Here is a 16,340-nt window from a genome sequence, read left to right as displayed (position 1 = left end):
CAGCGTTCTGTATTTTTCTATGATTTCAATAGGTTTCCTATGGAGGATCGACAATATAATTTAAAACAACAGATATTCCCTTTCAAGACAACATTCTCTGATGTGTGGACCTCGAACCATCTTTGTGGTACCATTTGAAAGTTGATATTTTTATTTTAATACCATTTTAATACATTTATCAGCCAAAATATGACACCAACCCTGTTTCAAGAGCAAGTTGTGTCTCAACTGATGGCAGGAACAACAACAAAATCACAGAGGGTGTAAAATATGGTCTAAGCTACAACAAATGGGAATATGAAAAAAATCTTGAGTTTACACATTTTATGATAATTGATGTTTAATGTAAAAAAAAAAAAGACATACAAAGTTTTATTTAAATCAAAAGGGATGCTGTCAAAAAGTGATTGAATTCAAATGGATTTACCCAGTGTGGTTAAGTGCAGGGTTAAGATTAGGGTTAGGTTTAAAATCAGACTTTATGACTTCATGGCTGTGCCAGCTAGTGACCACTCTGCAGAGCTGCCTCCAGGGAAAGATTCATGACAAAACGCTAACCTGCACAAATAAAATTGTTGATGAACACCCTTGTTTGGTCTATGGGAGAGGAAATTAAAAGTTATTATAACATCAAGAGTACATCAAGGTTCACTGGAAGACTGAAACAGGCCAAACAGGCTGTATTAACTTACTATGGGAAAAAGGAGAGGAATAACAATGTTGGAACTATGGCTGTAATTGCTGGAAAATAGATTAAATGAAAGGACATGGGAAAGAAGCTAGCTAGAGCGACAGAGAGCGGGAAGGAGTTTGATATTATCATGCTAGCCTCTGTAATTTGTCGACTTGCTGTGGCCATAGATGGAATTTTCTCCAGTCTCACCACAGCTAATCTGCCTGTCTGTTTGTTTGACCCCATAGGACTCCAGCAGACCTAAACACAGACATCTAGACCTAAACACAGACGTCTAGACCTAAGCATGGCTGCTACGCTGCCATCTGCACTGCACTCTACACTGCCCTCTACGCTGCCCTCTACGCTGCCCAGACCAGAATGTCATATGGACAGGAGTGGAAGCTTTAAGGTAAGTTAAGCGTACTCTTGTTAGAGAGAGTACAAAGATGAGAGAGAAAGGGATGAGATAAGACAAGGGGATGTAGGTGATGATATTACATTAGAGAGACAGAGAGAGTTTCATACTGTCCTGGTAGAGCCTATAATAATAGTTCATTTACTGTCTGCTCTCTCAATGTGGCCAGAAATGGGATTTTCCATCAGCCTCACCACCACCTGTATGTGTTTGTGCTTGACTCTATATACACTCTCAGAAAAAAAGTACAGAATTGTACTTAAAGGGGTACAAACGGTTGTCACTGTAGTGGTACCCTGTAAGGTATGTCCTTTGTTCCATTAATTATAGGTACGTAATTGTAGTCTTGCAGTTTGTACCTTAAAAGAGCCAAAAGGTACAAATCTGCCTTTTTAGGGTACCACCACAGTGACAAAGCCGTTTGTTCCTTTTAAGTGGCAAAAAAGTGGCAAAAATGTACCACGTCTCCATACCAAGGCCCTCATGTGTACACGCCTCTCCGCCATCCCACTTCTGACACCAATTTTGCGAATTTGGGGGGTTGTTTCGACCGGGATTCAAACCTGCGTCCAGCAACTGTCAAGCCATCACATTAACCAGTACGCCATCAGGTTGCTACAATATTAATTACAAGTCTTACATTGTTGCATGCTTTTATGTAGCATTTATAAAGACTTCAGAACTGTCAGCGGACATGCTCATGCTTGAACTAACATAGCCACAGACCACTTAAACTGGTACAACATGTCCACTCACGGGTGGCTAAAAATAACTAACTGAAAGCCACGCCCCCACTAAGCCATACCTCCAATGATTGTACAACATTTACCGTTATACTAGATTATCCGCACATGTACCCTAAAAGGTACCGAACAGTACCTTGTAAACTCATATGTGTACCTCTGAAGATACATTATGTGTATTTTGATATTTTTGTACCCCAGGGAAAAATACTGTACCCTAACCGTACCCTTTTTTCTGAGAGTGTAGGACTCTGATGGACTCACAGACTCAGACCAAAGCATGTCTGCTTCGCTGCCCAGACCAGACTGTCATATGGACAGGAGAGGAAGCTTCTTTAAGGTAAGTTAAGTTTACTCTTAAGTTTATTCTTTAGCTTACTTTTGTTCCAAGGGTTTTCTTATGTTGCCACGTAGTGTAATAGCGCTCAAGTTAAGGACAGATGGAGAGTGTGAGGTTTGAACAGTGCCTGCTGCAGTCATTGGAATCATGACAAATGCACACAGCAACCATAAAATACAAAGACACACACACACACACACACCATTGAGTAATTGTCAGCACTTTATGCAGTCTCTCGTTAAACCTTATTTTAGAAACATGGTCTATTCCTAGCAACATAATGAGCACGGTCTGTTCTGTTGTGTCTTAGTTTCATGCTGCTGTTTCTTCCATCAGTATCCTCTCCCTTCATCTCTCCCTCTTTCGTCAGACCACACTAACTGCCTCTAAGAGTTATCCAATCGTCATTTCATAATCGTTATGTTATCCAATTGTCATGACTGCAGTGTGCTATCCGGGAATATATCCAGTAATAGAAGGATGCCATGTGCCATATACTCTAACTGTTGTATATTTAGCCATATACTGTTGCTAAAGTTGATCATGTTTACACAAGGTGTCTACAGTAAATAGAGAATTGAGATGAGGTTATGGATGTGTGCAACTTGACGAGATACAGAGGCTTACAGAATGAATGGATAAACTGACAGAGACGTGAGATGATACTTTGTCTCTTCTCATCTCTTTTCTCTCTCTGTCTCTCCCCCTCTCTCCCTCTCTCTCTCTCTCTCTCTCTCATCCTATCTCTCTCTCTCTCTCTCTCTCTCTCTCTCTCTCTCTCTGTCTCTCTCTCTGTCTCTCTCTGTCTTTTCATCCCCTCTCTCTCTCTCTGTCTCTCCATCCCCTCTCTTGCTCTCTCTGTCTCTCCATCCCTCTCTTTCTCTGTCTCTCCATCCCCTCTCTCTTTCTCTGTCTCTCCATCGCCTCTCGCTCTCTCTCGGTCTCTCCATCCTCTCTCTCTCTCTCTCTCTCTCTCTCTCTCTCTCTCTCTCTCTCTCTCTCTCTCTCTGTCATCCCGCTCTCTCTCTGTCTCTCCATCCTCTCTCTCTCTCTCTCTATCTCTCCATCCCCTCTTTCTCTCTCTGTCTCTCCATCCCCTCTTTCTCTCTCTGTCTCTCATCCCCTCTCTCGCTCTCTCTGTCTCTCCATCCTCTCTCTCTCTCTCTCTCTCTCTCTCTCTCTCTCTCTCTGTCTGTCTCTCCATCCTCTCTCTCTCTCTCCATCCCTTCTCTCTCTCTGTCTCATCATCCCCTCGCTCTCCGTCACCCCCGCTCTCTCTCTCTCTCTCTCTCTCTCTCTCTCTCTCTCTCTCTCTGTCACTCCCCACTCTCTCTCTGTCTCTCCGTCACCCCCGCTCTCTCTCTGTCTCTCCGTCACCCCCACTCTCTCTCTGTCTCTCTGTCACCCCTCTCTATCTCTGTCTCTCCATCCTCTCTCTCTCTCTCTCTCTCTCTCTCTCTCTCTCTCTCTCTCTCTCTCTCTCTCTCTCTCTCTCTCTCTCTCTCTCTCTCTCTCTCTCTCTCTCTCTCTCTCTCTCTCTCTCTCTCTCTCTCTCTGTCTCTCCGTCCTCTCTCTCTCTCCATCCCCTCTATCTCTCTGTCTCATCATCCCCTCGCTCTCCGTCACCCCCGCTCGCTCTCTCTCTCTCTCTCTGTCTCTCCGTCACCCCCTCTCTCTCTCTGTCTTTTTATCCCCTCTCTCTCTGTCTCTCCATCCCCTCTCTCGCTCTCTCTGTCTCTCCATCACTCTCTCTCTCTCAGTCTCTCCATCCCCTCTCTCTCTCTCTCTCTCTCTCTCTCTCTCTCTCTCTCTCTCTCTCTCTCTCTCTCTCTCTCTCTGTCTCTCCGTCACCCCCCCTCTCTCTCTGTCTTTCCATCCCCTCTCTCTCTCTCTCTCTCTCTCTCTCTCTGTCTCTCCATCCTCTCTCTCTTTCTCTGTCTCTCCATCCCCTCTCGCTCTCTCTCTCTCTCTCTCTCGCTCTCTCTCTCTCTCTCTCTGTCTCTCCGTCACCCCCCCCCTCTCTCTGTCTTTCCATCCCCTCTCTCTCTCTCTCTCTCTCTCTCTGTCACCCCGCTCTCTCTCTGTCTCTGTCACCCCCGCTCTCTCTCTGTCTCTCCACCCCCTCTCTCTCTCTGTCTCTCCATCCCTTTTCTCTCTCTCTCTCCATCCCCTCTCTCGCTCTCTCTCTGTCTCTCTGTCACCCCCGCTCTCTCTGTCTCGCCGTCACCCCCACTCTCTCTCTGTCTCTCCGTCACCCTTCTCTCTCTCTGTCTCTCCATCCCCTCTATTTATCTCTGTCTCTCCATCCCCTCTCTCTCTCTCTCTCTGTCTCTCCATCCCTTCTCTCTCTCTCTGTCTCTCCATCCCCTCGCTCTCCGTCACCCCCGCTCTCTCTCTCTCTCTGTCTCTCCGTCACCCCGCTCTCTCTCTCGCCATCCCCTCTCAATTTTTCAATTCAATTTAATGGCTTTATTGGCATGGGAAACGTATGTTAACATTGCCAAAGCAAGTGAAGTAGATAGTAAAACAAAAGTGAAATAAACAATAAAAATTTACAGTAAACATTACACTCAGAAGTTCCAAAAGAATAAAGACATTTCAAATGTCATATTATGTATATATACAGTGTTGTAACAATGGTAAAATAGTTAAAGTACAAAAGAGAAAATAAATAAACATAAATATGGGTTGTATTTACAATGGTGTATGTTCTTCACTGGTTGCCCTTTTCTTGTGGCAACAGGTCACAAATATTGCTGCTGTGATGGCACACTGTGGTTTTTCACCCAGTATATAAGGGAGTTGATCAAAATTGGGTTTGTTTTCGAATTCTTTGTGGATCTCTGTAATCTGAGGGAAATATGTGTCTCTAAAATGGTCATACATTTGGCAGGAGGTCAGGAAGTGCAGCTCAGTTTCCACCTCATTTTGTGGGCAGTGTGCACATAGCCTGTCTTCTCTTGAGAGCCAGGTCTGCCTACGGCAGCCTTTCTCAATAGCAAGGCTATGCTCACTGAGTCTGTACATAGTCAAAGCTTTCCTTAAATTTGGGTCAGTCACAGTGGTCAGGTTTTCTGCCACTGTGAGCTCTCTGTTTAGGGCCAAATAGTATTCTAGTTTGCTCTGTTTTTTTGTTAATTCTTTCCAATGTGACAAGTAATTCTCTTTTTGTTTTCTCATCATTTGGTTGGGTCTAATTGTGTTGTTGTTGTTGTCTCTGTGGGGTCTGTTTGTGTTTGTGAACAGAGCCCCAGGACCAGCTTACTTAGGGGACTCTTCTCCAAGTTCATCTCTCTGTAGGTGATGGCTTTGTTATGGAAGGTTTGGTAATCGCTTCCTTTTAAGTGGTTATTTTAACGGCTCTTTTCTGGATTTTGATAATTAGCGGGTATTAGCCTAATTCTGCTCTGCATGCATTATTTGGTGTTTTTCGTTGTACACAGAGGATATTTTTGCAGAATTCTGCATGCAGAGTCTCAATTTGGTGTTTGTCCCATTTTGTGAAATCTTGGTTGGTGAGCGGACCCCAGACCTCACAACCATAAAGGGCAATGGGTTTTATAACTGATTCAAGTATTTTTAGCCAGATCCTAATTGGTATGTCGAATTTTATGTTCCTTTTGATGGCATAGAAGGCCGTTCTTGCCTTGTCTCTCACATCGTTCACAGCTTTGTGGAAGTTACCTGTGGCGCTGATGTTTAGGCCGAGGTATGTATAGTTTTTTGTGTGCTCTAGGGCAACGGTGTCTAGATGGAATTTGTATTTGTGGTCATGGCAACTGGACCTTTTTTGGAACACCATTATTTTTGTCTTACTGAGATTTACTGTCAGGGCCTAGGTCTCTCTCTCTCTCTCCATCCCTCTCTCTCTCTCTCTCCATCCCCTCTCTCTCTCTCTCCATCCCCTCTCTCTCTCTCTCTCTCTCTCTCTCTCTCTCTCCATCCCCCCTCTCTCTCTCTCGGTCTCTCTGTCTCTCCATCCACTCTCTCACTCTCTGTCTCTCCATCCCCTCTCTCGCTCTCTCCATCCCCTCTTTCTCTCTCTCTCTCTATCCCCTCTCTCTCTCATCCCCTCTCTCTTTCTCTGTCTCTCCGTCACCCCCGCTCTCTCTGTCTCTCCATCCCCTCTCTCTCTCTCTCTCCCTCAATCCACTCTGCCTAGCCCCAGTGACAGCGCTCTCTGTAGGTCAAAACAACATAGTTTCCCATTGACTCCATCATCATTGCTTTAATTTCAGCCCATGCAGAGAATCGCTTACCTCCGATTCTGCACTCATTAAAGAGCTAGAATTAATGACGGCATTGTTGTTGGACACAGCCCTCCTGAGAGAGAGAAAGACCGTGTGGAGAAAGAGAAAGAGAGTATGGAGAGAGAGAGGGAGATAGAGAGTGAGAGAGGGAAAAAGCACTGTATCCAATGCAATGTGATTGATAAAAATGGGAAAAGAAGAGAGAGAATGAGGTGGATGAAGAGTAAGAGAGAAAGATGGATAAAGAGTGAGGAAGGGAGAGAGGGAAGGATATAAGTGTTATTTTTACTTCCTGTTGAAGATGAGTTTTCCTGGGCACCAGTATTGTCCACCCCAATAGGTTCAAGTCTGTCCACGGCCCATGCCTCGCCAACCTCCACCGATGGTGCATTAAAGCAAGCCCCCTATGTTCCTGTGGGGTGGAGCAAACCATGCACCACATTTTTGAAGTCTGTCCAATCTACAAACTCAGCGGAGGCCTACTCACCCTCAACACAGCAAGACCGGAAGCAATCGCTTGGCTAAGGGACTTTGCATTCGCTAAATAAAATATATAAGTGGTTCCTCTGTAAAAGTCATTGGGCTGAAACAGGGCCTCTGATTATGCTGCCATTTAGTTCCATAGCAGGGCACTGTGGCCAGAGTAGACCATTGAAGACCTTTCACAATAAATGTGTTAATTGAACCTCATTTTCTGGGAGAGGGGTCTCTCTCTCCCTCTCTCCCTGTCTAATTTTCTTTCACTCTCTCGTTCTTCCCCTCTCTCTTTCTCTCTTTCTCTCTTTCTCTCTTTCCCTCTTTATTTTTCTCTCCCTCTCTCTGTCTCTCTCTCTTTCCCTCTTTCTTTTTCTCTCCCTCTCTCTCTCTCTCTTTCACTCTCTCTCTCTTTCTTTCTCTCTCTCTCTCTCTCTCTCTCTCTCTCTCTCTCTCTCTCTCTCTCTCTCTCTCTCTCTCTCTCTCTCTCTCTCTCTCTCTCTCTCTCTCTCTCTTTGTCTCTCTCTTCAGTTCAGAACTATACTCAGCTCTGTCTTTGCTGACTAACATTTTAAAAGACGTCAGACCACCAGAGACAGAGACAGAGTTGGCTCCACATAGTCCCTGTAATGGGGCAGTAACAGGGGGAACCAGTGATCTGTGGTTAGTGGTTACAGTGGTCTGGACTGTGCAGCTATGATGAGTAGAATAGATTAGCTGATCTAAGGTCGGTTTTGTTTTCCCCACCAATCGTTCATGATAGGATTGGGAAACGGTAAGCTGATCCTAGATCTGTGACTATGGGCGACTTCTACTCAGAACAAACTATGAGGGGGTCTGTGGTGTGGGAAATATTTCCACCTAGTGGTCAGATTATGTAGCACAGTTGGTAAGAACCTACAGGTTTCCCTTCTTTCCTTGACTCCTTACCTTCATATTCACTAATGTAGAAACACAAACTAGTGAGAGAAACACCTTAAAAGACTACTTGTCCTGAAAGAGGAATTGAGACAAGGAGAGAAAGCCTCTTAATACTATTGATATGCACCCATGGTGTCAAACCCTAGAAATATAGTTTGAGAAGCAACAACATATTTAGTTTTGTTGTCATCGTAGCCCAATGCTCCATTGTGGGGGCAGACTTATCTTCACTATGGAAAAAGCCTGTCAGATAAGAGAGAGGTTTATCCATCAAACACTGTTGGCCTGAGTCACTTCCTCCTTCCTATGTGTCCTTCTCCTTGTCTGCATTCCAACTGCATTCCAAATGGCACCCTATTCCCTATGTAGTGAGAAAAAGAGCCCATAGGACTCTGGTCAAAAGTAGTGCACTACATAGGGAATAGGGTGTCATTTGGGACGCACTTTGTGTTAATATAGATAGCATCCAGATGTTTACGCTTCCCTAGATTAGGATTAGATTAGGAGACATTTAGCCTTGTTAACGAACATGTGTTTATTGTATCTGTGAGAGATATAGTTGAGTATGTAAGACTGATGTGTGTGTGTGTGTGTGTGTATGGGGGAGTGGTGCGACTGTGTGTGTGTGTGTGTGCTTATGTGTGTGCGTGTGTGTGTGTGTGTATGTGTGTCTGTACTGTCAGTAGTATGCGTGTGTGTGTGTGTGTGTGTGTGTGTGTGTGGGTTGTCACTGCTTTGTCTCCATGTTTCCTGTCCCAGGGAGGGAAGTGAGGTAAACACAGGAAAAGTGACTAACCGTTTCCCTGCTCCTTGCTTTCTCATGTTGTGCTTCCCTTTCTGTTTGTGAGGGACACTTCTCCATTTGCTCTCTCTCTACCTCTCTCTTTTCATTCTACTTTCAACCTTTCTCAATCTCTGTTTTCATTCTTTACCTCTACCATGATCACTCTCTATCTCTCTCTCCATCTTACTCACAAAATCTGTTTCGTTTCCTCTCACCTTCTCACCCTCTCCTCCGCCTCTCCCTCTATCTCTTACCTAGTCCCTCTCTCCTTCTCTTCCATGTCGTTCACTCCCTCTCTGTCTCTCCTCTGTGTGTAGCTGATAGACACGTTTGCGACGGAGATAGGGGAGCTGAAGCAAGAGATGGTCCAGACCTCCCCAACAGAGGACAGAGACCCGTACCCTATGGTTCTACAGGGGTAAGTCCTCTCCCTCCTTTCCTCCTCTACTTTTTGCTTCTTCACAGTCCTGTATCTTATTAGGAGTTTTAGTACACATTTTTGTCAGTGTTTGAATATAAGGTGTTGTGATTTGTTCTAACAATGTAGTTGAATAGAGTGACAACACAGACATTTAGTGATGGGGGAGACTTGAGTGAGGCAAAAGAAAGGGACAGTAGACTCACATTTTATTTGTGTCACTATTCACATGCTAGACCTAGATAGTTCTTTGTGGGACACTGCATCATGTACTCTTTCACCAGAAGATGGAGACAGTGCCTTATTCTCTCTCTCTCTGTCTCTCTCTCTCTCTCTCTCTCTCTCTCTCTCTCTCTATCTCTCTCTGTCTCTCTCTCTCTCTCTCTCTCTCTCTCTCTCTCTCTCTCTCTCTCTCTCTCTCTCTCTCTCTCTCTCTCTCTCTCTCTCTCTCTCTCTCCCTTTCTTTCTCAGGTTGGAGGGGGAGGTGAGCGGGGTTTACCTCCAGTCCTCGCCCTGTGCTGGCGCCAGTGGTGAAAGGGATTCTGGGTACGACTCCCTGCGTAGGCGGATGAGCGTCCTGGACAGACTGAGGCATACGCACCCCGTGTGGCTACTGCTCACGCTCAGTGACAAGGAGGCCACCCGTATACTGCTGCAGCAGCCTCCAGGGGTGAGAGGGTCAAGGTTCAAGGTCACAGTATGACCTTTGTTATTGTAGGGCTTGTATATTATCATTTTAGCATTCTAACAGAAAAAGTGATTAAAGCTGATGGACAGGTGTGAGCATATGGATCAGTGATGTCACTGACGTGACCCTTTGAAAGGTCAACCCTTAATGAACCTGTCTGTCTCTCTCCTGTCCAGGTATTCCTGGTGAGGAAGTCATCCAGTCTTCAGAGGAAAGTTCTCTCTCTAAGGGTCAGTGATGATGACGCCTCAGGAGGAGCCAGCGTCTGTGACTTCCCTGTCAGAGAGAGTCAGTACAGTGAGTGTCATAATGGAACAGCGTGCAGTTTATTTATTTTATTGAACCTTTATTCATCCAGTACAGTGACGTCCCAAAGCCCAGCTAACACTCCTGATTGGCTATAGTACAGCACGTAGCCTAGTCATTACATTTTATTAATATAACATTTATTTATGCTAACATTTCAGTTAAGAACAAATTCTTATTTACAATGACGACCCGGCCTAGTACCTAAACCAAATGATGACTTGTCTTCTGCAGAAGGAGTGTTTACTTATTGTCACGATCGTCTAACATAGAGGAGGACCAAGGCGCAGCGTTGAACGTGAACATATTTATTTAATAAATGATCACACGACCAAAACAACAAAACGATGACGTGACAGTCAATGGTCAATAAACAAACCAAACACGAACAAAATCCCACAAACCCGAATGAAAAACGGACAGTTTAAATATGGCTCCCAATCAGAGACAACCCACGACAGCTGACACTCGTTGCCTCTGATTGGGAGTCACTTTGGCCAACATAGAAATAAACACCCATAGAAACAAAACCCATAGATCTACACACCCTGGCTCAACATAACAGTGTCCCCAGAGCCAGGGCGTGACAGTACCCCCCCCTAAAGGCGCAGCTCCGGCGTGAAGCATCTGACCGGTGCCGGACCAGCCACCGGTGGAACAGGCACGGGCCGTGCCGGACTGACAACGCACACCACTGGCTTGGTGTGGGGAGCAGGAGTGGGCCGAGCCGGGCTGTCGAAGCGCACCCCTGACTTGGTGCGGGGAACAGGCACGGGCCGTGCCGGACTGACGACGCACACCACTGGCTTGGTGTGGGGAGCAGGAGCGGGCCGAGCCGGGCTGTCGAAGCGCACCCCTGACTTGGTGCGGGGAGCAGGAACGGGCCGAGCCGGGCTGACGAAGCGCACCACAGACTTGGTGCGGGGAGCAGGAACGGGCCGAGCCGGGCTGACGAAGCGCACCACTGACTTGGTGCGGGGAGCAGGAACGGGCCGAGCCGGGCTGTCGAAGAGCACCCCTGACTTGGTGCGGGGAGCAGGAACGGGCCGAGCCGGGCTGTCGAAGCGCACCACTGACTTGGTGCGGGGAGCAGGAACGGGCCGAGCCGAGCTGTCGAAGCGCACCCCTGACTTGGTGCGGGGAGCAGGAATGGGCCGGACTGGGCTGGCGACGCGCACCGTAGACTTGGTGCGAGTGGCAGGAACAGGCCGGACCGTACTGGGAACACACACCACTGGCCCTACGTGGGGATCAGGAACAGGCCGGACCGGACTGGCAACACACGCCAGTACCTCTCGCCGTGCCTCTACATCCTCCCTCCCCCTGGTGACCAGTGACTCCCGTAACCTGGCGGCCTCCTGCTGCCCCGTCGTCCACGGCGTTAGCCCCCCCCTAAAAAAATTCTGGGCGTCTCCCCTACCCGTGGACCAGGTCTCCATGTCCCTCGCCAGCCTTTCGCCCTTCTGCCACAAGGTCAAGCCCTTCTCTTCCTCACTCGGCTTGACCCAGTCGAGGAGGCGAAGGAGATCTGTTAGGGATCTCCCTGGCGATGGCTCCTGGACACGCTGCTTGGTCACATCTTGGTGGGATTTTCTGTCACGATCGTCTAACATAGAGGAGGACCAAGGCGCAGCGTTGAACGTGAACATATTTATTTAATAAATGATCACACGACCAAAACAACAAAACGATGACGTGACAGTCAATGGTCAATAAACAAACCAAACACGAACAAAATCCCACAAACCCGAATGAAAAACAGACAGTTTAAATATGGCTCCCAATCAGAGACAACCCACGACAGCTGACACTCGTTGCCTCTGATTGGGAGTCACTTTGGCCAACATAGAAATAAACACCCATAGAAACAAAACCCATAGATCTACACACCCTGGCTCAACATAACAGTGTCCCCAGAGCCAGGGCGTGACACTTATAGTATATTCAGCTACTGTACATAGTTTAGCAACATCTTTTACATTTACATTTTAGTCATTTAGCAGACGCTCTTATCCAGAGCGACTTACAGTTAGTGAGTGCATACATTATTATTTTTCATACCCCCCGTGGGAATCGAACCCACAACCCTGGTGTTGCAAACACCATGCTCTACCAACTGAGCTACATCCCTGCCGGCCATTCCCTCCCCTACCCTGGACGATGCTGGGTCAATTGTGCGCCGCCCCATTCGTCTCCCGGTCGCGGCCGGCTATGACAGAGCCTGGATACGAACCAGGATTTCTAGTGGCACAGCTAGCACTGCGATGCAGTGCCTTAGACCACTGCGCCACTCGGGAGGCAACAGATGCATGACTCAACATGTTTTCAATTCACCCAACTGTGCATTTCTCAGACAACAAACAGCATATACAATGAATCACACCATGACTATACTCATAGGTCACCTACCTTTAACCACGTCAAATCCTGCCTTTACCTCAACACACACACACACACACACACACTCTCGTTTATGTGTGCTTTCCATTGACGATTCCTTTGACCTGTTTCACGCTTCCACCACTGCTGAAAAATGTGAGTCTCTCTCTGACATTGCTCAAAGTGCTAATCTTGACCATAAAACAGTAAAGCCCTGACACACACACACACACACACACTATATTTATTGCAGGGCAAATCTCATGTAGCATTTGTCTATTACCTATTGGATGTTTTCTCTTGGAGAGACATTTACAGTTTTGGTAATTTACTGCACTGTTGGGATTATAACAAAAAAACGTAATGAGTAATGGAATAGTAATAATGCCAGGGAATGATGACATACCAGATGTGCACATTGGATATCTAGGAATTTCCCCCTTTTTAATGTCAACATAAAGTGTCTTCTCTGGACTGGTTTGGCCTTTTGAATGTGGGTTGGATTTAGCCTCAAATGTTTCAATGTCCAAACTAGCATATCCAACTACTTAGAATGAAGAAATGTATTGGGCATGCATGCTAAGTCGTATGCTAGAATGGACATTAACCTAACATAACTATGGGGAGAAATTCCTCATATATTTCAAGATGGAAGCTAACCAAGACTAGATTTGGCTGTAGGTGTTATACCTCTTAATAAAGTTTGAACAGTTTTCATGTATTCTCTGTGTTCTTCCTCTGGTGCAGCCTTTTCTCTGGAAGGATCTGGGATCAGTTTTGCAGACCTGTTTCGCCTGGTGGCCTTCTACTGTATCAGCAGGTACAGTCATGTTCTCAAAGTTCTATCTCTCGCTCTGTCCTTCTCTCTTTCTCTTTCTTTCTCTCTTTCTATCTCTCTATCTCTCCTCCCGCCGTCCCCCTCTCCCTCCGTCCCACCCTATCCCCACTCCCTCTGTCATTCCTCCCTCTGTTGCCATTCCACTGCGGTGAGAGCTACAGCAACTGAAACCAACAGCCCATGGATGGAAATAACATTGTGTTAAGTAAGCAGTAAGCACTCAGGACCTAGCTTGTCTCAACTGCCCTCTTCTCACTTCTGGTTTTAGACCAGCTTCATGCCAACTCATTCACAGACAGCTCAGAGCTACAGACACAGGAAACAGGGTTGCCAGTATTTCCTAATACCAGAACTTTGTTTCAACTGAGAAATAGAAACCTAAACATTAAAAAACGGTAATGTCAGTAATGCTCAATAATGCCCAATACAGCAAAACCTAGTTTCAACTGACAAAACACCAACTTACAGTAAACATACAACAATACCCCACAAGTGGAATGAGGTAAAACCCTTGTGGTCAGGGAAGTAGAAGAAAGGAAAGTAGTGCCACTGTACCAGTAATATCCAGTAATATCCAGTAATATCCAGTAATATCCAGTAATATCCAGTAATGTCCAGTAATATCCAGTAATGTCCAACACAGCACAACACAGTTTCAATCTGGGAAATAAAACATAAACATAAAAAAAATACAGAATATAAGTATATATTTTACTATCATTAGCGACAGGAGTTTTTCTTATTCACTTGACGTGACTATGAAAAAACTCCTGGCTCGAGTTATAGTTCATTAATAACAAGGGACCTAGTGGGGAAAATATCCTCAATAACTTGCATATTAAATTTGACAGTATAAGGAATGTTTTAGTCAGCATATTGTTATTGCTAGTGAATATGCTAGTGAAGACATTCACTAGCTAAGGCCTCAAGGCTCTGTTAGTTGGCTTTGAGTTGACAGTAACAGCACAGTGATGTCACTCTCTTCCTCACCTTTCTGCTCCAGTTGCTCTGGTGGTCAGGCTGTTGTGTTGTTTTGACAAACCCCTTCTACCACCCTGTGACATCACCCACCCTGAGGACAGAACACAGGTCCAGCTAGCAGGAGGAGATACAGAGGACAAACTGGGAAAGTCCACTGTCGGAATCTCCAGAATATCTGTTGGACATTATAGACATAGTTGGATCACTCTCTCTCTTATCTTTTCAGGGATGTCCTTCCCTTCACCCTGAATCTCCCAGAAGCCATTGCAGCCTCCAAGACTCAGAAGGACCTGGAGGAGGTGGCCCAACTAGGAGCAGGTAGTACAGTAATAGATGGGTAGAATGTGCTCCACTCTATTTCTTCTGTCTTAAAGGGATAGTTTGGGATTCTGGCAACGAGGCCCTTTATCTACTTCCCTAGAGTCAGATGAACTAGCGGATACCATTTTTATGTATCTGCGTCCAGTATGAAGGAAGTTAGAGGTAGTTTCGCAAGCCAATGCTAACTAGCGTTAGCACAATGACTGGAAGTATACAGAAATAGCTAGCAAACTGTTCCCATAGTCATTGCGCTAATGCTAATTAGCATTGGCTTGCGAAACTACCTCTAACTTCCTTCATACTGGACACAGAGACATACAAATGGTATCCATGAGTTCACCTGACTCTGGGGAAGTAGATAAAGGGCCAAAATCCCAAACTATCCCTTTAAACCTCAACTCGTATGGCGCTGGAGATAATGAATATGATGTTGAAAAGTGGAGAATTTCCCCAAAAGGGGGCTATAAGCCAATTAACTATCCCATAGTAAATTGATATAGAAGGAGGCCGCATAACTTGATGCACTTGCATTGATTTATTTCATATTGTTGAAGGCAGTATATCCAAATCAACATACACATGTTTTGGGCTGTGTCTCCTTGAGTACATAAATCCATTATGTAAAAAGTGACATTTATATGTGTACAGGTGCTGAGGCTACTGATACCGTCTATTAGTTTTCCCCTGTCCTGTATGTACTGTATATGTTATTCTAGTTAACTCATGCTGACCAGTGTGGTCTGGTTTCATGGCAGATTTAGTTAGTCACTCTGTCATGATAATCTTAGTTTATTTCGGTTGAAACTCCAGTGTGTGAGTCAGTTTCCTCCAAGCAGGCTGCATAACTCAGGGCTGAGGAGGAGGGTGTGGTGACTGGAGAATTATACACACAGGCACGCACATACACACACATACACACACACACACACACACACACACACACACAGGCATGTACGCAGGCACACACAAGCCAGGCATGTGCTTACCCCAACCCTTCATGTATGCATGGTTACCCTGGAGAGAGAGAGCGACAGAGAGACAGACAGAGAGCGAGAGAGAGACACACAGAGAGAGACACAGAGAGAGAGAGACACAGAGAGAGACACAGAGAGAGACACACACAGAGAGAGACACAGAGAGAGAGAGACACAGAGAGAGACACAGAGAGAGAGACACAGAGAAAGATTTCCCTCAGATTACACAGACACACAAAGACTTTGAAAACAAATCCAATTTTGATAAACTCCCATATCTATTGGGTGAAATACCAAAGTGTGCAATCACAGCAGCAAGATTTGTGACCTGTTGCCACAAGAAAAGGGCAACCAGTGAAGAACAAACACCCTTGTAAATACAGACAGACAGACAGACAGACAGACAGACAGGCAGGCAGGCAGGCAGGCAGGCAGGCAGGCAGGCAGGCAGGCAGGCAGGCAGGCAGGCAGGCAGGCAGACAGACAGACAGACAGACAGACAGACAGACAGACAGACAGACAGACAGACAGACAGACAGACAGACAGACAGACAGACAGACAGACAGACAGACAGACAGTTGTTAGATGTATGTAGCGCGAGTCTACATGAGGATATTTTCTTAGCATGCTGACAATATCATTTAGGGAAACTCCCTTATCCAATGGATAGGTTCTATTTAAAATGGATATTTATGTCTATGTTATGGAATCTTTGCAGTCACATCTCAAAACATCTATGTAATTGTATGAAACACGTGAATGAAATACATGCTGCCTGTCCATATACTGTAGGGTACCAAGAAAGCAAATAATCTTGAAGCCTCTCAAATA

General features: G+C 45.8%; 1 protein-coding gene across 1 annotated transcript in view; it reads left to right on the top strand.

Annotated features, from left to right (window-relative positions):
- Positions 1 to 934: 934 nt before the first annotated feature.
- Positions 935 to 16,340, top strand: part of LOC121570757 (ras and Rab interactor 2) — a 36,743-nt gene continuing 21,337 nt past the window's right edge. The window contains 7 exon segments of the mRNA XM_041882206.2: positions 935 to 1,085; positions 2,082 to 2,174; positions 8,921 to 9,021; positions 9,493 to 9,691; positions 9,886 to 10,006; positions 13,142 to 13,214; positions 14,440 to 14,531. Of these exon segments, the coding sequence (XP_041738140.2) occupies positions 981 to 1,085; positions 2,082 to 2,174; positions 8,921 to 9,021; positions 9,493 to 9,691; positions 9,886 to 10,006; positions 13,142 to 13,214; positions 14,440 to 14,531 (784 nt within the window). The 5' untranslated portion in view covers positions 935 to 980.

Source organism: Coregonus clupeaformis, chromosome 7 (genome assembly GCF_020615455.1).
Source record: "Coregonus clupeaformis isolate EN_2021a chromosome 7, ASM2061545v1, whole genome shotgun sequence".
NCBI lineage: Eukaryota > Metazoa > Chordata > Actinopteri > Salmoniformes > Salmonidae > Coregonus > Coregonus clupeaformis.
Note: the sequence above shows the minus strand (reverse complement) of the source record. Positions and strands in the feature narration are given on the sequence as shown.